Raw genomic sequence first — 25,368 nt, 5'->3', positions numbered from 1 at the left:
TCACGACTTTATTCCGTAGCAGTGTCGATACCATGACAAACAACATCTACTTTGACAAAATAACATCGGTACCAGTACCAGTGTTATCATAACCTTTAAATATATCACCACTTCACATGTATAGTCGTATACTCTTTCGGCTGGCATAATATAACCTAAGTCGGTACCGTAACAAACTTAACTGATAACGAACAAACAACAATAACCACGCGTAGGGGTGCAAACGAGCCGAGCCAAGCCCGAGCTCGACTAGGCTCGAGCTCGGCTCGTTTAACTTACACAGAGCTCGAGCTCGGCTTGTTTCGAGCTCTATTTTCAAAACTCGAGCTCAGCTTGTGAGTAGATTATCAAGCTCGAGCTCGGTTCGGACTTGGCTCGTTTACTACTTATCAATTATTTTTATTTGATAATTATTTTTATTTATGTTTTTCTATTATAATATTATGTATAAAAATATATATTTATTTAGTTATTTTTATTTATTTTTCATAACATTATATGTATTAGTTAATCAATGTTAAATATATATTTTAAAAAATTATATAAATGGCAGGCTCGCGAGACGGTTTGAGCTCGATAAGTGAAGCTTGGGCTCAGACTCGATTATTAAACGAATTTACTTTAGGCTCGAGCTCGGGCTCGATTAAGCTCGGCTCGATTGAGCTTTTTAACGAGCTGATATGGAGCAGCTTGCCAGCGGTTCGCTCTGACCACGCGTGAGTGTGAGCGTGAAATGAAATAATATACGTTAAACGAAAACCAGTTCTCGCTCTCGATCTGCAAGATCTTCTTCTTCTTGGTCTTTCAACACACTTTCTTCTCTCATCAATTCTGCTCAACATCATTCAGGTATATAATATAAGCTTCTTTCTATTTCTATTTCATTTCATTTCGTTATGCATATGTCTATATTATTCATCGCAGTATACACATACTACCGGAATTAGGGTTTTTTAATTAGTGAATTGTGTATGGATACATACTTTATGGTTTATAATTGTGCCGACCAGGTGTTCGATGATTTGTGATTCGATATGAGTTTTATTGTACTGATTGTGTTTTAGGGTTTTAATTGGTTGATTATGATTAGGGATTTTGATATTTTGTTGTGTGTATATGGAAGTTAGGGTTTCAAGTAGGGGATCATGAGTGAGTTACTGTGCTCTAGGTTGTACCTATATGTTATTTGTTTTCAATTAATTTGTAGTTACGATGAATAGTAGATGATAAGAAGCTTGGAAAAGGATAATTGTGTTTAAATTTTAGGGGTAGAAATGTAAATCGCTAAATGCAAAAGAATTATTAAAGTTTAGGGGTCGTGTGATAATATTATAGTTTAAGTGAGAAATGTAGTGTACTGAGACCAGTTGAGAAACCCCTTTTAAGATAGGAGCTCCGTTTAAGTTGAGAAACTTCTTATATGAAGAACAAAATTCTTTTAGGTGCAAGGCTAAACTATAGAGTAAGAAATGAGAAAGTTAGGTGGTTGAAAGATTTTTTGATGCCTAATGTGTTAAGCGAAAGTTAGGCTGATATGATTGTTAAATTATTAGTTTTGTTGCTCGGTTGTTGCATTTACTTATAGGTTATAAGTGATTGGAATGACACTCTTTTAGTTGACGCAAGTTGGTTGAAGTTTTTGATCACGCGGCGCAGCACTTGGTAACTTATTGTGCTCCAGATTAACTATACGTTATTTGCTTTCAATTGACTTTTGGTTGCCTACATTGGCAGATGACAAGAATCTTGGAAAACCTAACATTGAATTGTGTTTCTTGTCTTTGAAATAGATTATCTGAGTGATTTTATAGTATGGAAGGGAGTGGATTTAGTTAAGAGGTTGCATAGTGGAGGTGAGAGCTTTAATAAATCGTGTGCACCGGAGGATGAATACCTTATACCTTAGATATATACATATCGGACTAGTTAATGATACATTACATGAAATTCAATTTGTAATTTACCACGCTATTTGTCAGTTTCTGTAAGCAATTCTTGTAGCTTGAATGATGGAAATAGATTTTGGTAATGTGAAGGATGTTTAGTTACTTCAAGATGAAGTATGCAGGCCTAAAACTGTTTCTGGTTCAAGGCTAAAATGTAGCGTACTGATACGGTTGAGAAATTAGGTGGTATGCCTAATCTTCTAAGCTGGAGTTAAGCTGATTTGATTGTTAAATTATTAGTTTTGTTGCTCGATTGCTGCAATTATAAGTTATAAATGTTGGAATGACACCCTTCTAAGAAAAGTTGATTGATGAATACTATACGAGTTGAGAAAGTTGGTTGATTTCCATGTTACTGTTTTAAGGCCTTATGCAGCCGTAACTAATCAAAGCAGCGGGCACACTAATTGCCTAGGTGTCTGTGTAAACAGAGTAAACATTTGTAAAATTGTGGGTTGTGTTGTTACCGACATTCGGATGTTGCTCATAAATAAATTATCCTAATTTCTTACTAAATGCTTATGCTGGAATGATTGGTATTTAGGTAAGTTGGAGCAATTTGTTAGGTTCGGAGTCACACACAAACACGAATACAATAGTAAAACCGAAAGAATAAACGAAAGAGACACAAGGATTTAAGTGGTTCGGTCACGGTGTATGACCTACGTCCACTGTCGATAACTAGGGTTTTCTTATTATTGAGTGATACAGACTTACAAGTACAGGAGAGAATATATAGACTAGACAATTAGGGTTTAACCCTTTAACTAAACTGGGCCTGATTAGAGCTTTTGGGCTTGGCCAAAACTCAAACAGCTTAATGTTAGGAACAAAGCGGCGCGCGGAAGCGAAACAGCACACACATGCACAACGATAAACACACATAAACGAAAATATAAACGACACAAGAATTTAACGTGGTTCGGTCCCCGCGAGGGGACCTACGTCCACGGGCTGCAACTAGGTTTTCTTATTAAGCTCAAGGCACACAAGATTACAATTACAACTAGGGTATATATAGACTAAATCTAGGGTTCCTAACTTGTTCTCCAAGTTAGGCCCAAACAAATAAGATGGGACCCATTAGGGCCGGCTAACCCTAATTAGGGCCGGCTGCCCTAATACCCTTTGTTCGAGTCTCCAACCCTAACAATCTCCCACTTGGAGGCTCGAGCAATCCTCAATCCACCATCCAAGCAAACCCTATACCTGTAACTCCAGTAATCTTAAAAACAGAAATCTTCCAAGCCTCCAGTTCCAAGAACAAGCTAAAACTTCACGGTCAGAAGTTCTCCAAGCCTCAAGCTCCCAAGAACAAGCTATGATTTCAAATAAAAGAAGTCCTCCAAGCCTCAGTTCCCATAAACAAGCTAAGACTTCAATCTAATCCTCCTAGTTGCAGCGGCCCGCTCCTCAATTACCTGAAGAGCCAGTTGAAGCTCCATTGAGCTCCAACCCAACAGTCATCAATGACCCAGCCATGGCAAAACCCGCCATTGACTCATCCTCAATCTCAACCGGCTCCCACTGATTCGAACTACCGGCTCCAGAGACTCCCAGAGAAAACACCACTCTCCAAAACCTGCAAGTACCCAGGAGAGATTTTCCCATTCGGAATTCCGGTATTCAAAACCCAACGGTGTTTTGAACTGTACCTAGAACACGGTTCGTGCTCCCACTGTTCCAAAACCCCTGACCTAGTTTAAACCTCCGAATGCACTCAGCTACATCCCGGTGGCTCCAGGATTCACACTTGCAAAATGAATCCACTTAGCTCTACCCGATGCAGCGAGCCAAGACTTTAATACTCGGAAGTTGGTTCCCTTCTTCCAGCGATACATAAACTTGTACCTTCCCAAAGTCTTCAATAAGATTCACCAATACTTCACTACAGTGGGTAACATGAAATGAAGTATACCAGAATCTCGAACCCAAGAGTCTCACTGCCTTCACTGAGTCCCAATGCATCAACCCAGACACATTCTCAGAAGCAGAATTCATTATCTTTTGACATTGACTCTAAAGAATGTCACGAACCTCCATGCAGCTCCACGAAGTCAACTATGCCCAGCTCCCACTGTCCCCGTTATCCCAACCCATTACCAAAACCAACATTCCATGAGATTATCCCCGATCGTACTTTTCCCGGTAAACGTGTTCACCCAGCACAAGATCCCGGATCCCCTCAAATGTCGAACTGCTGATCACCACCGAACAAGAAATAATTTCATAGTTCCAGACCAGCTAACCGGCAAACGGTTATAACTAACAGCAGTAGAGCTTTACCGAAAGCAAACGGTACCAAGGATTCCGCGATTGTACACCCGATCAGCTAATCCTAACCGAATAAACCTTTCAACCTGACTTCCCTTTTTTTTCACTTATGTCGTCACCAGCACACCAGAATCAGAATACTTAAAACCCAAAGCATTCCAACCTGCTAGTTCCATTTTCACCTGTTTTATCCCACAGTACCACATCCAAGTTCCTTTGACAAAACCAACCAACCGAAATCCAAACCGGTCAAACCTTCGATCATACCCATCCCGTCTTCAGCTATAACAATAGCAATCAGGAAACAAATCGAAACAGTGAACACATCAATGGTACGAGCCAGAACTTGACGGATGTTCTCTACCGAACATTGTCAACTGACCGATTTGCTCCTACAATAAACTTCGCAGACAAATCTAAACCCAAATATTGATTTTCACGTAACTCGGTTCTCAAACAGTTGATAATAAACAGTCAACAGAAACTAACTAAATCTCTAACCTTTATTCGACGAATCCAAGAGTTTTATAACCAAACCCTAATCGGCGGCTTCAAAGAGATTAACCTGGTACTATAAACAAAACCATTTATACCCGCGATGTCATAACCCGAAACACCTGACCCGACCTTCACCTGCAAACCCGAGTGAGACCAGCAACTTCAAGAGATCCAAAACCGGAACTCTAATTGCAAATTCACTCCAAATCAGCCCCGAACAGCCCTGTTTTCTTTCCCTTTTTGCGCAACCTAGGGTTTCTCCTTTACGAATCGTTCTTCCGTGCAATACCGTGTGCAACAACGAGCCAAAGCTCTGATACCACTTGTTAGGAACAAAGCGGCGCGCGGAAGCGAAACAGCACACACATGCACAACGATAAACACACATAAACGAAAATATAAACGACACAAGAATTTAACGTGGTTCGGTCCCCGCGAGGGGACCTACGTCCACGGGCTGCAACTAGGTTTTCTTATTAAGCTCAAGGCACACAAGATTACAATTTCAACTAGGGTATATATAGACTAAATCTAGGGTTCCTAACTTGTTCTCCAAGTTAGGCCCAAACAAATAAGATGGGACCCATTAGGGCCGGCTAACCCTAATTAGGGCCGGCTGCCCTAATACCCTTTGTTCGAGTCTCCAACCCTAACACTTAATCTCCTAATTCTGTCTATTCGTCTAAACCGGACCCGACCCATGATGGATCGGAGACCACAACATAACAATCTCCCACTTGGGCTTCGAGACATCTTCTCTAAACCACCACTTGGATGCGTCAAACATTTCAACCTGCTCCCATTTGGAGACGTAAAATGTCTTCACCTGCATTGCCTTGTACATGTAAAATAAAACCCATCTGGTTTTGCACCTCCTAGTTACCCTTCGCCTTCTCAACATTATTCCTGAAGGCCTGCTGAAGCTCTGCACAGCTTCAGCTTATCCAGCATCACCGGCTTGGTGAACATATCTGCTGGATTCTTAGCACCTGAGATATTTTTCAAACTGAAAACACCATCACTGATCAAATCTCTGACAAAGTGATATCTCCTCCCGATGTGCTTAGTCTTCGAATGATAGACTGGATTCTTCGCAAGTTTCACTGCACTCTCATTGTCACAATATAAGAAGAACTCTGCCTGTTTCTTTCCCAACTCTTCAAGAGAAGTTCTCAACCATACTAATTCTTTACTTGCTTCGGCTGCTGCCATATATTCTGCCTCAGTGGTTGATAAAGCAACACTTTTCTGAAGTCTGGACATCCAACATACTGCTGTTCCCCCAACTGTGAAAACATAACCAGTAGTGCTTTTAAACGTCTTCTTACATCCACCCAGATCAGCATCTGAATAACCCCTGAGAATTGTATCCTTCCCCTTAAAACATAACCCCAAACTGGAAGTACCCTTTAAGTATCTGAGTAACCATTTCACCGCTTCCTAATGTTCCTTTCCCGGATCCGACATAAAACGACTAACTACCCCGACAGCATGAGCAATGTTTGGCCGTGTACAAACCATGGCGTACATGAGACTGCCAACAGCAGATGCATACGGAACTTTAGCCATCTCTGTTCTTTCTTCCTCTGTTCTGGGAGACTGGTCTTTGGTAAGTTTGAAATGACTTCCCAGAGGTGTGTTTCTCGGTTTAGTCTTCTCATCATTCATCCTGAATCTTTTTAACACTTTCCCTATGTATTTCTCTTGGGATAGTGTTATGGAGCCATCTTTCTTTCTGGATATACTCATCCCCAAAATCTGTTTGGTTGGACCAAGATCTTTCATCTCAAATTCATCAGACAATTGTTTCTTCAACTTGCGAATCTCCTTCATATCAGATCCTGCAATTAACATATCATCTACATAAAGAAGTAGAATGATATATGAGCCTTTAAACTTCTTTAAGTAGCAGCAATGGTCGGCCTCGCATTTCTTGTACCCAGTTCTCACCATAAAATCATCAAACTTTAGGTACCATTGCCTAGGTGCCTGCTTCAGACCATACAAGCTTTTCTTCAATTTGCAGACCCATTTTTCTTTCCCGGTAACCTGAAATCCCTCAGGTTGTGCCATATAGATCTCCTCGTCAAGATCACCATGTAAAAATGCTGTCTTAATATCTAATTGCTCTAGATGTAAATTTTCTGCAGCAACAATACTTAAGATCAATCTGATAGTGGTCATCTTCACAACTGGAGAGAATATTTCATTATAATCAATTCCCTTCTTTTGCTGGAAACCCTTGACCACTAAACGAGCTTTGTATCGTTTAGACCCATCATGTTCTTCCTTGACTCTATAGACCCATTTATTCTGTAGAACTCTTTTATCTGGTGGAAACTTGGTTAAAACCCATGTCTGGTTTTTACTCAAAGAGTTCATCTCCTCCTTCATAGCATGCTCCCACTGGAGCGAATCTTTCAACTTAAGTGCTTCATAATAACTCTCTGGCTCACCATTTTCAGTTAAAAGGAGATAATTAACTGAAGGTTTGTAACGTACCGGCTGTTTAGAAACTCTGGTGGACCTCCTAACCCAGTGCTGAGGCGGGTCAGGTTCTTGTGGAGACTGTTCATCCTCAGACTCTGAACTCCCACTGTCAGAGACTCCCTCTGACTCTTCATTTCCACCAATATCATCATCTTCAAATTCAGGAACTGTGGTTTCTTCAGTTTCTGTCTCGGGTTCGGTAGCTGACTCAACTGTCTTTTTCTGAGCATCAATTTCATATTCAACCTGCTCTTTCTGAACCCTTGATTTTGAAGTGTTTCTATCTTTGTATAACTCAGCCTCATTAAAAGTTGCATGCTTGCTTCTGACTACTTTTCTGCTTTCTAAATCCCAAAGCCTGTAGCCCATTTCGTTTGACCCATATCCAATGAAAACATATTTTTTAGCTTTAGCATCAAGCTTGTCATTTTTCACTAGATCATAAGCGCTACACCCAAAGACTTTCAAATGCTTATAATCTGCAGCTTTACCTTTCCACTCTTCTTCTGGTGTCTTGAAACCCAACGGTACTGACAATCCCCGGTTAATTAAATAAGCTGCAGTGTTAACTGCATCTGCCCAGAACGTCTTTGGAAGCCCGGCATTAAGTCTCATACTTCTTGCCCTTTCATTTAACGTCCTGTTCATTCGTTCTGCCACTCCATTTTGTTGAGGAGTGCTAGGGACTGTAAAGATCATCCGAATACCGTACTCTTCACAATAATCACGGAATTCTTTGCTAACGTATTCACCACCGTTATCCGACTTCAAGCATTTCACCTTCAAATCAGTTTCCAATTCAACAGCAGTTTTCCATTTCTTAAAAGTATCAAAAACATCAGATTTATTTTTAAGAAAGTAAACCCATACCTTGCGTGTCGAATCATCAATGAAGGTGACATAATAGTGCGATCCTCCCAAAGAAGAGACTGAAGTTGGTCCATAGACATCAGAGTGAATTAGCTCCAATTTCTGAGCTTTCGGTTGTTTTCCGGTCTTCACAAAAGATACTTTCTTCTTTTTACCGAAAACACATGGTTCACAAAATTCAGATTCAACCTTCTTCAGTTCTGGAATTTTTCCTCTAGCAACGAGCATTTTCATCCCTTTTTCACTCATGTGGCCGAGTCGTTGGTGCCACAAACTAGACTGACTCGGTCCACTGGTCACTGCATTTACCCCATCAGCTGGAATTTCAAACATGTATAAAGTGCCCTTCTTTTTACCTCTGGCGATCACAAGATTCCCTTTCACAACTTTCCATTGACCCCCACCAAACATAACATCATATCCTTGGTCATCTAACTGCCCAACAGAAATTAGCTTTCTTCTAAGGCTAGGAACGACCCGAACATCCTTTAGAGTCCATGAGGTGCCCAATGAAGTTTTTAGTTCAATATCCCCCATCCCCGTGATATCAACAGCATGATTATTAGCCAAACGAACTTTACCAAAATTACCTGTTCGGAGATTCTTCATCTTCTTCGTGCTATAAGTGGTATGAAAAGATGCACCAGAATCCATAATCCATGAATCTGTTGATTCTTCAACACAGCAGATAAGAGTCTCTTTTGAACCTTCTGAATCATCTGAACCGGTGGCCAGATTAAATTCCTTCTTAGATTCTTTCTTTTCTTTTGAAATTGAGGGGTTAGGGCATTGGTTTCTGAAATGCCCCATTTCTTTGCAATTCCAACACTCAATGTCTTTTCTGGGCTTTGACTGACTTCTTCTTCTAGACTTTGACCTACCCCTGCCATTATCTTTCTCTCTTCTCCTACCTCTCCCTTCGGTGCTCAATATAGAACTAGATGTCTCACCAGAATTCCTTCTTCTTATGTCCTCCCCTAAAATCAAATCCCGGACTCCTTCAAAAGTAAGCTTAGTATTCCCAGAAGAACTACTAACTGCAGTAACAGTCCCTGACCAACTTTCGGGTAACGAGGATAACAAGAGTAACGCTTGAACTTCATCATCAAACTTGATATCAACAGAAGACAAACGAGAAATAATAGTGTTGAAGTCATTAACATGAGAGGTAACAGATGCCCCTTCCTTCATTCTGGTGTTAACTAGCTGTCTAATCAGAAATACCTTGTTTGATGCAGAAGGCTTTTCATACATATTTGACAAGGCTTTCATAAGACCATACGTGGTAGTTTCATTTACAATATTGAATGCCACATTCTTAGCTAGTGAGAGTCTAATAACAGCTATGGCTTTTCTGTCAAGTACCTTCCACTCATCATCTTTCATACTTTCCGGTTTCCTCTCTTCTAGTGCTTCCATTAAGTCTTTCTGACATAGCAAATCCTCATTTTGCATTTTCCACCATCCAAAATCCTGACCATCAAACTTCTCAATCTTGATCTTTCCGTCCTCAGCCATTATCCAAACTGAGTTTTGATTACAGCAAACAACCAAACTACCCAAGGAATAAAAGGACTGGAAACTGATCAGAAAAAAAAACGAACCAGCAGCTGCGGAACCCTAATCAGCGGCGGCGGAACTGTAGCAGCGGCGGCGCGGTACTGTAGCGGCGGCGGTACTGTAGCAGCGGCGGTGGAACTGTAGCAGCGGAGCAGCGGCGGCGGAACTGTGTGTATAATCGAGAACCAGGCTCTGATGCCAATTGTTAGGTTCGGAGTCACACACAAACACGAATACAATAGTAAAACCGAAAGAATAAACGAAAGAGACACAAGGATTTAAGTGGTTCGGTCACGGTGTATGACCTACGTCCACTGTCGATAACTAGGGTTTTCTTATTATTGAGTGATACAGACTTACAAGTACAGGAGAGAATATATAGACTAGACAATTAGGGTTTAACCCTTTAACTAAACTGGGCCTGATTAGAGCTTTTGGGCTTGGCCAAAACTCAAACAGCTTAATCTCCTAATTCTGTCTATTCGTCTAAACCGGACCCGACCCATGATGGATCGGAGACCACAACATAACACAATTCAGGTCTTGTTTAACTATGAAGGATAGTTTTGTCAAAACAGATTGTTGTGATGTTGAACAATATATACCCTAATAAACCTATTCTTCAATACCCATGATAATATGAAAAAGGATAGATAGGGACTTATAACAAAGAAACACTTAGTTTTTTTCTGATCTTTGCACCTAGATAATGAAAGCCACTTCACTTCAGAGTGATTATACCACACAATTTAAGATAAAAGAACTGTTTTCGGGACATATAGTAAATGTTTCTTGAGGCTTGCATGGCAAGTGACACATTGATGCTAACTTTATCATATTAGTTATTTTACAATTATTGAGAACTATGCTAATACGTATTCTTTGTGGATATCATCCTAGATGCTATGATCTTCATCCTTAACCCATAGGATATAGAAAATTGACCTCGAATTTCGTTCTGTTGGAGAAAATTTTCAATCTTCGCTAAATGGACTCACATGGAAGTCTTATCTTTATTTACTGCAACACATTTGGTTTTCAATTTTGGGATTGATGGTAAGGACAAATCAGGAATGCAGGATGGTCATTGTGGTTATTATCTGGCTATGCTATTTTGTGATGGCTTGATTTGTTTTTTTCTCTGATGATTTGGAAGAAGAGGAAGGACTTTATTCTAAAGAAATTAGTAATTTATAAGCATCAATGTTAACATTTATCTATTTTATTGTGGGATAAACATTAATGACATCCTGAAACATATTATTATGTTATCTTGTCTGGATTTGAAGTTGTGATACTCATCAGAGGTACAAGGGCAATAGACAAGTGAATAAAGTAGCAAAAACTGTTCATAAGTTCCCAATAGTGTGAATCATTATACAAAATATCAAATTGCAAGTTGGCAAAGAAAACAAAGATCTATCACTTTTGTGATGGATGATGAATTGCTTGATACTGGTGTGCATATTTAAAAAAACTAGGGGCAAAACTGGTAGATGTGAGGTGGATGCAGCTAGCGCACTTCCGTCAATTTCATATAGCGCCGCTAAATAGAATTCTATTTAATTTGCCTTTTAACTAGGGTGTAAATAATTTGCCGCCATAACACAAGTTCAGAAAAATAGCAAAATGATATTATTGATGGGGTTCAGAGAGTTATTGACATGCTGCATGTATAATTCCGTATGCTGTTAATGACAAAAAATTGAAACTCGCCATCAAGGTCCTTGTAACTGTATTCATCTTTCTGTTTATTTGGCAGACGTATAACACACTAGAGATTCTGTTCAAGAATGAACCCACAACAAGTTGCACAGTCCAGATCATCTGCAAATGGGTTTCCTCGTAGAAGAGGTGAAAAGGAAACAGGGAGTAGGCTGGAAAATAAGTTCCAGCCTGGAAAATCGAACTTCAACAGAATGACATCTGCAGGTAGAACTTTCTTGCCTAATTGCGTTATGATATTCGTTCTTTTTATATCAAGTTATTAACACAAGCTTGTTTAGGTGTCCAAACTGGAAACAAAGGGGGGATTGAAAGCCCATCACATGATCGACTAGTTTATCTAACAACATGCCTCATTGGACATCAGGTGGAAGTCCAGGTTGTTGATGGATCTTTGTTTACTGGAATATTTCATGCCACAAATGCAGAGAAAGATTTTGGTACCTTTTATATCATATGTAACATTGCTTAAAATAATGCATCGATGCATAGTTGATTATCATGAAGATAATATGGATTTCCTATTTGCAGGAATAATCTTAAAAATGGCTCGCCTAACAAAGGCTGGTTCATCTCGTGGACAGAAAAATGTGTCAGATTCTGTTCAAAAGCACCCTTCTAAAACATTAATTATACCCGCAAAAGAACTTGTGCAGATTGTGGCTAAGGTTTGTTTTATATCATCAGTTTCCTTCAAAAGTTCATTTGTTGCTTATTTTGTTCTATATGTATCATTTATTAAACTGCACATGTACTGATGAAAGATATTTATATAATCTTTTTGGGGCAGAATGTGCCTGTGACTAGGGATGGGTTGATGAATGAATTTCAGAATGATCAACTACATGACATCATGATAGACTCATCCATTTCTCAATCCCGGCATGTTGACTTGGAAAGAGAGTTGGCACCGTGGGTCCCCGATGATGATAATCTAGAATGTCCTGATTTAGACAATACCTTTGATCGTCACTGGAACAGGTTCTAGATTGTTTTTCTTGTTTTCAACTGTTAATATCAATATGTGATAATGAAATCGCAATTATCAATATTTACTTATTTAGTTTACTGATATAACTCACAATTTATTAGGGGTTGGGATCAATTTGAAGCAAATGCAACATTATTTGGAGTAAAAAGTACATTTAACGAGGAACTCTACACAACAAAGCTTGATAGAGGTCCTCAAATGAGAGAATTAGAAAAAGAAGCTTTAAGATTAGCTAGGGAAATCGAGGGCGAGGATACCCAAGATCTTCATTTAGCAGAGGTAAGGGTTTTGCTTCTTAATATCAATTTGTTGTATAAAAAAAGGGGAATTACATATATCCCCCCTACTAAAAAGGTCAATTACATATATACCCAATTCAAAAGTTTAATTACATATATCCTCATTTAACAAAAACTTACCAAATTACCCTTTTCATATAAAAACCTATCTGCATTACTACATGCGATCGACCCTTCATTGTTCTTCAAACTGTTCAGCACTGTTCTTTGCTTCTCCTGGTGTGATCTCTTCTACCTGCTCGTCTATTGTCTGATCACGATTCCAACACCCATTGTGTTAGGGTTTGATTTTAGAAAACAATTAGGGTTTGGAGCAATAGGGCAGCTAATAGGGAGATTTAATATTCTGGGAAGACTGAAGAATCATCTTGAATTACAAGTAATTTTGGATATGGTTTGAGGCGAAATTGCAGCAGAGATGATTGAAATTAATATTGTTATAGTTTTCTATGCTGAAATATCTCAATTTGTTGTCACTTCACACGAAAGCTTGTTCCAAACATTATACATTAGAATTAATATTGTTTTTGTTTGTGATTTTGTGGATATATACCGACATTAATTAATTATGTGGATCATGGTGAGGTTTGAATACCAAGTTTGTTTCATTATTTGTGATTCAAACATAACCATCTCAGTAGGTTAAAGCTTGAAACCAAAATCAAGTAGTTATATTAATATACTCGAAGGAACCATAACTAATGGTGAAGAAGCAATCATCTACCTAGCTGATTAATGCAGCAGGTAGAAAAAGAACATGGTAGATTTGAGTATGCATAGTATTTAAGAAAATAGATAAATATGTAATATATATATATATATATATGTTTTATAATGGGGAAATATGTAAAAAAAGTACTTCACTAAAATAAGGTTAAAATTGTCATTTATTAAGTTAATTTTAATGAAATGGGAAAATATGTAATATATGTAGTTTAAGAAGGGGAAATGTGTAATTGATTTTAAGAGTTGGGTAAATATGTAATAAATGATCTTAGTAAGGGGATATATGTAAATGTCCCTATAAAAATGATTTTATTAATTCTTACAGCTCTTTTACCTTTTCTTGTATTAGGAAAGAGGCATCCATTTTCATGACAAGTTTGACCTCGATGAGGAAACTAAATATTCTTCTGTTTTTCGCGGGGTTGATGATAGCGGGTTTCATGAAGATGAGGATATATTGGATTCAAAAAATAGTCAAACCTTTGGAGATGTTTCTGATTCTCTTCCAAACACTGGGCCTCAGCTAACATCAAGTTTTTCAACTTCAGTATGTATAAAAATCTCAGCTATTGTGATATATAGTTCTTGTTTAATCATAAATGAACTATTAATCCAGTAACTAACTTTGTTTTCTTTTTATATATTAGATGATTTAATACATGCAACTTGCTTATTTTATTCTTTTATTTGCTTAGCCTCAATTCCATGCTATGCAGGTTGAAGTTCAATCTTCTCATTTGAGTACTAGCAACGACATCCATCCATCTGGTGCTTTAGATGGTCCAAGCATGTATGCATATTGCTTTAGTTTGTTTTCTTTCAAATTTATGTTGCTTTATCTATAGTGAACATAAAAATTGTTTTAAAATTAATTATCTCACCAAGCCTTTGTTGTTACAGTATTGAAAATAATCAGACTAATCAAAGATATACTGGTAGTGATGACACCAAACAGGATACAGAGAAGCACATGGTAAATTAGTTTTCTAACTTCCTTAATGTCGACCTGTTTGCTATTATGCTTTTCTTGTACTATTTCTGACTGTTCCTTTGTGTTTGGCTAATGCAGGTGCATGAGCAAAAGCAGTCTTCGCAATCTGAGGGTTAGTATTTTTATGCTTTGTGTATTTTGACAACAAGGGACTGCTTATTTTGTTTGCATTTGATCTATTAATTGCACTATAGATACGGCTAGTGATATCTATAGTGAAATTAATATAACAAATGCTGATAAACTCATATACTGATACACTATTTGAAGCTATAATGTCATGAAAATCTTGAATCATATTTAACTCATATACTGAAACTATAAGTACAAGTATGATATAATTAGTCAATAATTGAAGCACCTGGATGCAAATTAGTCTTGACTAGGGTAAGGGGAGAGTGAGATTACTATTTTATTTTGCCTTTTAATAATTACACTTTAACCCCCGACTATTTTGCTTTTTTAAAGATTACATTGTAACTTCTGTTTGTTATCATTATCTTATGATTGACGCCTGCTTTATCTGACCGAAAACTAATTATTATGTTGTTGGAATTATCATTTGCTGGAGAAACACGTTAAAGTACTTGCCAGTGAAATCAAATAGAAGAACAAAGTCAGGAACCGATTCTTATGGCACTTCATGGGCCGATCATTTTGGCTTATATTCCATATCCGATGCCGGAGTTTGATTTTAATAAAAAAATAGGTGGCGGATGAATGGCTAAAATATATGGTAAGAAGGGCGGAAAAGGGTATGGTAAGACAATAGAGGGTCTGCAACCTGCGCTAGGGTGAAATAGGGCCTTTATTTTGGCATTCGGTGGATTAATATCAAGAATCATGAAGCCGCCACAAAAGCACGAATTTGTGTGACAACGTTTTTGCTTTGCTTTGTCTTTTCCTCTTCTTTTCTGTTATCAACAGTTTTTGCCCAAGTTTTTTATTTTTTGATTTTATGTATGACAATCTATATGTTTGTTTGATCTGTAAATAATATGTTAAACAAACAACTAGATTGTCAGATATAGAATCAAGAATACAAAGCCTGGAAAAAAAGTTAATATTAGTATAGACGGAAATTAAATAAACAAAACAAAAGCAAAAATCTTAACATAGGAATCGATGCTTTTGTGTGGTTTTATGATACTTGTCTTTAATCTCTAGAATGTCTATGGAAGTACCCTGTTTCACCATCTTAGCATTGGTCACAACTCAACCACCTCGTGTCTTCCCATACCTTTGTCCGACTTTGTTGTCATACTTTCCGGTCATCCCTAACCACCTTTTTCTTAAAAAAAAAAACTAGGCATTGACATCGGATTGAGATTGTGATTTCACTGATGGACCCTCTGGAAGCCACCTCTTTATTCCTTTGGATAGAGGTACGGTGTGCCTACATCCCACCCTCCCCAGACCCTACTTATAGCTTTGCTGTCGGTGGGATTTTACTGGGCATGATTGATTGATTGATTGATTGATTTCACTGATGGACCCATGAAGGGCCATGCAAATAATTTGCTGACACTTATTCCTCTATTTGGTTTCAGTAGGAGGTACATTGACGTGTTTCTCCGACGAGGGATAATTAGTTATTGGTCAGATAAAGCAGGCGGTGAATTATAACAGTAACAAAAGGGGTCAAATTGTAGTTTAAAAAAGTTACAATAGTCAAAGAGGTTAAACTGTAGTTTTTAAAAGAGCAAAATTGTAATTTCACACGACCCTAGGACCATCTTTGAACGCAAGCAGTGTTCATAGCGACCAAATTTGTAAAATTTAATGCCTAGGAACTAAATCCGTGATTTGACTCAAGCCACATAGACCGTCCGTTTGATTTACTTTAAATATTAAGTGTGAAACAAGGAGTTCCTACTATGAAATGATCAACCAAAGATGATTTTGATATTAACAATAGAAGGGTATAAATACAAGAAAATGAAATCAATTACATGCTACAAATCAGCTATATTAAAGACTAAATAAACCTATTCAAAACTATTTAAAATAGGATCATAAGTTACAGATTGTGGATTTGAAATAATTTGAATTATATCTTTGGAGGGATATTATTATTGCTAATATGCCCCCGCAAGATGGACGATCTTGAAATAAGTCCAATCTTGGATAGAAGATTTCGGTAGCGGTCTTTTAGTAGAGACTTGGTTAGAGCATCCGCTAGTTGATCATCACCTTTGATGTGGGTAACCCATATAGAGCCTTCTTGTACTTCTTCACGAACAAAGTGGAAATCCATTGCTAGATGTTTCATTCGTGAATGAAAACAGGGTTTGCGGAGTAATGAGTAGCACTTAGATTATCACAATAAATGGTAGGAGTGACCGTGGATTTAAAGCGAGTTCATATAGTAGATTGATGATCAATTGAACTTCGGCTGTTGTTGATGCAACAGCTCTAAATTCGGCTTCAGTGGAGGAACGAGCTAAGGTGGGTTGTTGTTTTGAGCTCCAAGCTACCGGGTTTGATCCAAGATAAACGATATAACCTGTGGTACTCCTATAAGTTTGTTTGTCACCACCCCAATCAGCATCGGTGAAGGCGTGAAGCTGTAATGGGGAGTTATGTCGGATAAGAAGGCCATGGTGGATTGTACCATGTAGATATTGTAGTAACCGTTTTAGGGCAGCCCAATGCATGTCGGTAGGGTTATGCATATATTGTGATAGTTTGTTTACGGTGTAGGAAACATCAGGTCGGGTTAATGCCAAATATTGTAGTGCCCCCACAAATGAATGGTAATCAGTAGGTGTAGGTAGAGGGGTGCCGTCGGTGGTGGTTAAATGGACTGAGGTTGACATAGGTGTGGATGCCGGTTTACATTCACTCATGATGGCCTTAAGGAGAATATCATGGATGTATTTAGATTGGGAAAGAAATAAACCATTAGATTGGTGAATAACTTCAACACCAAGGAAGTAAGAGAGATTGCCTAAATCCTTTAAGGAGAAACGATTTGCAAGGGTTGAGATAAAAGAGTTGATAAGGGAAGAATTAGGACTTGTAATGATGATATCATCAACATAGACTAGAATATAGATTGGATGAGTAGATGAGTGATTGATAAATAGAGAAGGGTCGGAAATGGTAGGTTTGAATTTATTTGAGAGAAGAAAGGATTTGAGTTCATCATATACCAAGCAAGAGAAGCTTAACGAAGGCCATAAATGGCTTTATGTAGTTTGCAAACGTGATTTGGAAATGATGGATTAACAAATCCGGGAGGTTGGGACATGTAGACGGGATGGGTGAGTGTTCCTTGTAAAAAGGCATTATTGATATCTAATTGGCGTAGGCACCAATTATGGGAAACGGCTAGGGAAAAGATGAGACGGAGAGAAGCCGGTTTAACAACCGGACTAAAGGTTTCTTTGTAGTCAAGACCGGGACGTTGATTGAAACCTTTTGCAACAAGACGTGCTTTAAGGCGATCAACAGACCCATCAGGTTTGAATTTGGTGCGGTAAACCCATTTGCAACCAATTATATTAGGCACGGAATCTGGAGAAACAAGTGACCAAGTATTATTACGAAGAAGGGCATCATGTTCGTCTTCCATGGCTTTGCGCCATTGAGGTTGTTTTAGTGCTTGAGTGATGGTAGTAGGTTCTGGAAAGGGTTGAGAGAGAGCATAAAAAAGATATTTTGGGTTTGGATTTTTTGTTTTTCTAGTGGGTTTAGGGGATAGATGGTCTATAGTTTGAGTGTTTGTTTGAGTGGTGATGGGCATAGAGGTGGATGGTGGTGGTGGTTGGGACGGGTTGTTTTGGGTCTGATCATGCTGAGTGGTGTTGGGTTGAGTTGGTGGTAATGGGTTGGTTTGATGCTGATCAGGTTGTGTGGAAGGCTGTGTAGAAGAGTTGGTGTTAGATGGTTGGACCTGTTGGTATTTAGAGAAGGCAGGCTGTGTGGTATTATTGTGTTGGGTGCATTTGCGAGTGTAAGTTTCAATGGGAGGAGCTGTGGTGTCGGTGGTTGAAGGAGATTGAGGTGATGAATGAGAAGTGGGGAGTAGTTGTATATGAAGCCAAGAATCAATTATTGGAGTTGGTTGTGTGTCGGTTTGGGTTAGAGTGGTGTATGGGAATTCTGTTTCAACAAAGTGTATGTGTCGGGAAGTATAGATTTTGTTGGTTAGAGGATTAAGAAGATGGTAAGCACTTTGAGAGGAAGAGTAACCAATGAAGATGCAAGGAATAGATCTTGTGTGAAGTTTGTGTGGTGAATATGGTCGTAACCAAGGGTAGGCTAGACATCCAAAATTTTTTAGTTTGTCATAGTTGGGAATTTTTTTAAATAGGCAATAATAAGGAGAGTTATTTTTTAGTTTAGGGGTGGGGAGACGATTAATGAGATAGGTGGCGGTAGTGAAAGCAAAGGGCCAAAATTTTAATGGGATTTTGGCATGAGAGGGTAAGGCAAGACCCGTTTCGACTATATGACGATGGCGCCTTTTGGCATAGCCATTATGTTCGGGTGTGTGTGGTGGAGATGTTAAGTGAGAAATGCCACAAGAAGCAAGATGAGAAGCGAATTTGATGTATTCTCCTCCATTGTCAGAGAATAATTGTTTAATTTTTAATTGAAAGTAGTTTTCAACATGATGTTGAAATCTAATGAAAGTGGTGAGAGAGTCGGATTTGTGCTTTAACGGATAAACCCAAATATATTTAGGAAAATGATCTACAAATATAATATAGTATTTAAAGCCCCCAAAAGATGTTATGGGAGATGTCCAAACATCCAAAAAAATCAATTGTAATGGTTGGGTAGATGAAAGAGATGAAGCATGGAATGGAAGCTTGTGACTTTTATTAATGCAACAAGCATTGCAATTATTTTTTGAGTTTTTAATAGAAGGAACAGTAGATGCTAAAATTTGTAAAACTTGAGAACGTGGATGTCCAAGGCGATGATGCCATGAAGTGGATTGATTTTGTTGGATATGAAAAACAGATGGTGGTGATATAGAACGAAGTTCATAGATACCGCAGGTAGCCGTTCCCTAGAGTAAAATTTGATTGGAGCGGGAGTCCTTGATAAGAAAGTTGGAAGAAAAAAATTGATATAATATGTTATTATGAATACATAATTGTGAAATAGAGATAATGTTTTTGGATATGGAAGGAACGCAAAGGACGTTAGTTAAGATAACAGAAGTATTATGAAAATTAATCCTTAAGGAACCAACATGAGTGATAGTTAGGGAAGAACCATCGCCGATGACAAGTTCATCGGTACCGTTGTAAGGTGTATGAAGTGAGAGTGTGTTTAAGTCGTTAGTGATGTGGTGAGACGCACCACTATCAAAAAGCCAAGTAGCGTTGGATGAACTTGTTGAAGCTTCCATTAGGTGAGCTTGTGGTTTTGTTGATCCATGTCGTGGAAGTGGTGGGAGTATAACTTGAGGGAATTGTTTCTTGAATACATAACATGATGTCAAGGAGTGTCCTTGTTTGAAACAAAATTGACACTTCCCTAAAAAAGGACGAGCATGTGCTGGGTTTATGTTGTGCCATTGTTTTGGGGAGTTTTGGGTCTGAGCTACAAAAGCAAAATGTGTTATCATGTATGTGGGAAGATGAGAGGGGAAGGTGAGGGGAAGTTGAGAGATGATGGACAAGTCACTGTTGCTTTGTGTTGACATTTTGAAGGTGTATTGTGGTGGCCAGAAAATAAAAACTTTAGAACTGGGCAGTGAATTAGGGTGGCTGGAAAAGCAGGACTGGCCGGAGATATTATAATATTGCTGGAATTAGAAGTAGAGAAAGGAAGGCCTGGCTGATACCATATGAAATGATCAACCAAAGATGATTTTGATATTAACAATAGAAGGGTATAAATACAAGAAAATGAAATCAATTACAAGCTACAAATCAGCTACATTAAAGACTAAATAAACCTATTCAAAACTATTTAAAATAGGATCATAAGTTACAGATTGTGGATTTGAAATAATTTGAATTATATCTTTGGAGGGATATTATTATTGCTAATACCTACCTCTTGAAAGTAGGTATTTTGGAGAGATGAGTGCATTTAAAAGTAGGGGTGTAACCGAGCCAAACCGCTCGTGGGCTTCTCAAGATCTAATGGTTAAAAGCTCGAAACAAGCCAAGCTTCATATAAAACTCATTTAGTTAACGATCCCGAGCTAATCTAAGTTTTTAAGAGACAGAATTACAGAAATTGTCCTTTATCTTTTACCCAAATTTCACTCGTTGTCCCTGACCTTCAAAATTGATCTTTTTTGTCCTTTACGTTTCAAAATCCTTCAGCGTTTGTCCTTTTCACCTAACCTAGTTAAAAATCCTAGTTAAGTCAGGTCATGTGCCTTGCACATGAGGGCAAATTAGTCATTTTACCTACTAAATTAAAAAAATGTTTTAATAAATAAAGAAAAACAATAAAAAACTAAAAAAATATATTTAATTAATTCTTTCTCTCTCCTTCCTCCTCCTCCACTACCAATCTCCGGCAGCCACCACCGCCACCGTCTTCTCCGACAAAGATCAAACCCCCCCCCCCTCTCTCTCTCTCTCACGCAGACACACACACATCCACCTGACCCGTCGCCACCGACCCGCCGCCGCCATCTTCTCCGGCCACTCCACCTCCCGTCACGAAATTTTAACAGAAGATCTTGTTCTTCATCTTCATCTTCATCTTCATCTTTACCAAGCAAACAAACATGCCATCTGCACCATTAATCCCTTCATCCAACGAGCATGAACAGCCCCGCATCCGCCGCCGCATCCGTCTGTTATCCCTCCACCTGAACCCACCGACCAGCCAAAGGCAGCAGCAGCAGCAACAGCTTGACCTCTTGTCATGCGCCAAGATGATGAACATAAACCGCTTTCTCCATCTTCGTCTTCTAAATCAAACAACACCTCCATAGTCCTAGGATTAAGTGTTTAACGGAAATAAAAGGGTGAAAATCGTTGTATCTCCGATTCTGATCTGCTCGCCGGAAAAACGAGTTGCAGGTTTCTGGCGAGTACCGATTCAGATCTGCTCGCCAGAAAATCGTTGTATCTCCGATTCAGATCTTCTGTTATGGCCAGAGTGGGTTCCGGTTGTAGTGTTGGTGGCTTGCCGGAGATGAGCTACGGTGGTGGGAGAGGTGAGTTGGGGCTAAGTTAAATAATATTTAAATAACTATTATAATTAAATTGTTTATATTATCAAATGTTTTTTTTTAAATAAACAGGTAAAATGACCAACTTGCCCTCATGTGCAATGCACATGACAGTACTTAACAAGAAAATCTAACCGGGTTAGGCGAAAAGGACAAACGCTGTTGGATTTTGAAACGTCAAGGACAAAAAAGATCAATTTTGAAGATCAGGGACGAGTGAAATTTGGGTGAAAGATAAAGGACCATTTCTGTAATTCTGTCTTTTTAAGATTATGCAACGAGCTGAGCTCTATTTTGAAATTATAGGCTCGATCTGAGCTGAGCTTGAGATTTGAGAGTTACGTATTTAACGGGCCGAGCTTGAGCATCACTAGGCTTGGCTCGGTTACATTTCTTTTTAAAAGCACACTGAGTCAGTGTTTACATTTATTTTGCTTACTTCTCAATAAAATCCAGTTTCATATTCATTCTCTTTTGAGATTTATGGTTTCTTTATCGTATATGCATTCTTACATATTATTTCAGAATACATTATATGCATCTGTGTATTTTGTTGCTTTATGTGTTATGACTTAGAATTCAACTCTTCATCATTTGCTCTGCTGCTGCATTTTTCAAGTGGGTTTAATATCATTTTTGAATTTTATTAAAAACACAGATTCGTCATTGTTTCCAAATAAAGAAAGTACTGATACTGTGCATGCACCAACCAGTCTCTCATCTAAAGCTATAGAAAAGAAAAGTTCTAGTGACGTGTCATCAACTTCAGAATCCGGAAATGCTGCCCGAGCTGCTGCAAGTGGGCCCAAGTTATCACCTAGCTCATCAATGGGCTCTTTGACTTCAGAAAAGTCAACACTCAATCCTAATGCAAAGGTTAACACGAAATATGCTAATACAGTTATTAATTATTACCATTGTTATTTTTGTTTCTTTTGACTTTATGGTCTTATCATTATATTTCCAGGAATTTAGACTGAACCCAAATGCCAAGAGTTTTGTTCCATCATCATCACCAATAAGAGCTGCATCACCTGTATCTGATGCCTCATTTTACTACCCAGCTAACGTGGCGCCTGCCCCACACATGCACGGCATGCCTGTTGGCATTGGGGTAAGCTTTAATAATCATTACATTTTTTTTCTATATCTTCATCAAATGATAATATTAGGTTTTTTTGCAATTAATTTAAGTGTTATGCATACTTATCTTTGCAGATGGGGCCCGCATTTCCGTCCCACCAGCCTGTTATATTTGGGCCTCAAGGAACACCTATGCAGCCCCCACAGACATATTTTCACCCGAATGCTCCACAAGTATGTTTGTGGTTTCACTTGTCTTTATTTTTTTATATTTTATATTTTTCACTTGAGTGATAAAAATGGTTAATGTATTGCAGTATGGGCAGCAGATGCTTCTTGGTCAACCCCGACAGATGGTATACATGCCAACTTATCCTCCGGTAAGAAACTTGAATTTGACTTTATTCAAACTTTATTCAATGTTGTGAAAATAAATTTCATGTGGACTGATTTAGTTGCATTTTTCTTTTAACTCCAAAAGAATTTGTTGTCATTCGTAGATTACAGATTCGTAACATGTTTTTTTAGAGAAAGAGAGAAGGTTTACCTTTTTTTTTAGATAAATGTGATATTTTGGAGAAATGGTGATGACTGATGGGAGCCAATAATTTCTTTAAAAAGTTTTGAATTTTATTCTTGTGAACGTAAAAAGATTTGTCTTGAGAATATATCTATAAAAATCCACAATAGACTAGATAGTAATGAGAAAAAAACAAAAAATAATGTCGCATGTAAAATCTAGTGAGAAATTCAGTACTTTATGTGTTTCATATTTTTATGCATGATCTTGTTGAACAGTTTATGATGGAAGTCAGTGGCATGCATATCATTTTAAAGTTTATTTGCATGTTAATATGAGGTTTCTACATATTTATCGCACCAGAATGCAAAATTGCACTTTAATTATTACACGCGTTTATTCTGGTAACCATTTGAACCCTAGGGAAAAGATGACACCACATCCACTGGTTTTCTCTATAGTAGGCAGTTGAATTAAGTGTTAACGAAACAAAATTTTGTCACATCAAATGGTACAAAAACGATGAAAACGAGAGATTTGCTACAGTTGGGTCTAGAAAATTTGCATTTTGGTTGATTTCTAATATGGTTTGTTTCTATTCGTATATACACTGAAAACGTACTTTTCTTTTTTAACTCATACAGGAAATGCCATATAAAGGACGAGACTATTAGGATGGCCAAACTGTTTGAGCCGTTGATAATGATCAGATTCCCCGATGCTGATGAAAAGAATCCGATCAGAGTTGGAAACAGTTGTTGGAACTTGGAACATGATTTGCACAACGAAAAAAGCAGAGCATGAATGTAACCTTTTGATCGTTGTCTCTTTTGGGGTGATGCTTTCTATTTTTGATTTTGTGTTATTTGAACCACATAAGGTTTGAAAAGAAAGTACCTTTTTACAACCCTAATTGGATTTTGATATGCCTTGTTTGATGGACACAATCCTGATTGGATCAGGTTAATAGTGGGAAGAGATCATTATTAGAAATAGTTTTATTATTTTTAGGAATAAGTATTTGAGTTTTACACTTTATGTTTCTTTTTTTCCTTTTCCAGTTTTGTAGGGCCTATGTATTTTGTGTGCTTTTTTTCATTAATACTGAAAAGAGTCGTGGGAGTTTCCACAAAATATCGGTGTGTTTTTGTGTGTTTGTGTTTTGACATGATTCTGGGTTAACATAGCTTTCCTGCACGGTGAATTTGGTCCAACGCCAAATCCGATTCTGTAAATGAATTGAATTTTAAATAGCCGAACTAACAAGAAGTTAAATTGAAAATGGTGGATGGTGCATAGGTATAGATTCATGAGATAAGAGTGGCTGTCCGAGGATGTTCCCAACTCTTAAAAGATTGCGGTGTTTGCCATGGTGCGCGAACTTACTAAAGATTGTGGTCGTTGTCATGGTGCGCAGACTTACGTGATCTTCGCCAAACATTTTGCTTCGGCCGCTAAAACAGATTGGGATATAACTCATCTGATGTAGGTCTTTTTTTTTTTTTTGAAAGACAGACATTCTATTAAACCAAACGAACTAGCAAGATGCAAAGACAAACAAATGGAGGGAAAACATTTTTATGGAAGGCTTTAGTCTTATCCATTATATCTAGAGGCCTCATTTTGTTTAATGTTGCTTCCAGTGTTGGGAATAAAGCGATGTGTGGAAGCGAAATAACACACAAATGATAAACACGTAGTACATAAAATAATAAACAACACAAGAATTTTAACGTGGTTCGGTCCCCACGGGGAGACCTACATCTATAAACTGCAACTAGGGTTTCTCTTTATTAGCACAGAACCAAATATTACAATTACAATAACCTAGGTATTTATAGATTACTAGGCTTAATATCTTAAGAACCAAGAAAGCTAAAATGGGCCTTTCACAGTTCCAGCTCGAGTAAACGGGCCGTCACCATTGTCTTCTAATTGTCAACAATAGAGCCCGGTCCAAAGGCCTTCACTAATCCTAATATTCAGTGGCATTGCTTCATTATTATTAACCGTTGTTAGAACAACCCATTCTCAATTTAAAATTCCATTAAATCTGAATGAGGATTCTCATTGTTCTTTTACGCTAGAGAGTGACATTGGAGAATTAATTAAAAACTACATTGATTATTTGGGATAAGGCATGATTCATAAGCATGTTTTTGAAGCTGTGGATCAAAATTTTAAGGACATTAAAAATTGATAGACTATTCGGTGGAAATGTTGTATTTAGGCAAAT

The 25,368-nt window shown here is 38.0% G+C and overlaps 1 protein-coding gene across 2 annotated transcripts; it reads left to right on the top strand.

Annotated features, from left to right (window-relative positions):
• The first annotated feature begins 718 nt into the window (after positions 1–718).
• LOC143535356 (polyadenylate-binding protein-interacting protein 3-like) lies at positions 719–24,057 on the top strand. Of its 2 annotated transcripts, none has more exons than XM_077029636.1 (15): positions 719–849; positions 11,401–11,570; positions 11,645–11,803; positions 11,895–12,031; positions 12,154–12,344; positions 12,456–12,633; positions 13,729–13,926; positions 14,096–14,169; positions 14,280–14,352; positions 14,449–14,482; positions 22,188–22,405; positions 22,497–22,643; positions 22,748–22,846; positions 22,930–22,992; positions 23,777–24,057. In XM_077029636.1, the coding sequence occupies exons 2-15, from the start codon at positions 11,432–11,434 to the stop codon at positions 23,804–23,806; spliced, it is 1,740 nt and encodes a 579-aa protein (XP_076885751.1). In that variant the 5' UTR covers positions 719–849; positions 11,401–11,431; the 3' UTR covers positions 23,807–24,057. The 2 variants fall into 2 exon arrangements, with proteins under 2 accessions (XP_076885751.1, XP_076885750.1); XM_077029635.1 differs by having other exon boundaries at positions 11,636–11,803.
• Positions 24,058–25,368: the final 1,311 nt, after the last annotated feature.

This window comes from Bidens hawaiensis, unplaced genomic scaffold (assembly GCF_021521415.1).
Source record: "Bidens hawaiensis isolate Kalapana, Puna unplaced genomic scaffold, B.hawaiensis_p1.1 tig00010467_1, whole genome shotgun sequence".
Lineage (NCBI taxonomy): Eukaryota > Viridiplantae > Streptophyta > Magnoliopsida > Asterales > Asteraceae > Bidens > Bidens hawaiensis.
The sequence above is the reverse complement of the archived record's forward strand: the minus strand, read 5'-3'. Positions and strand labels throughout refer to the sequence as shown.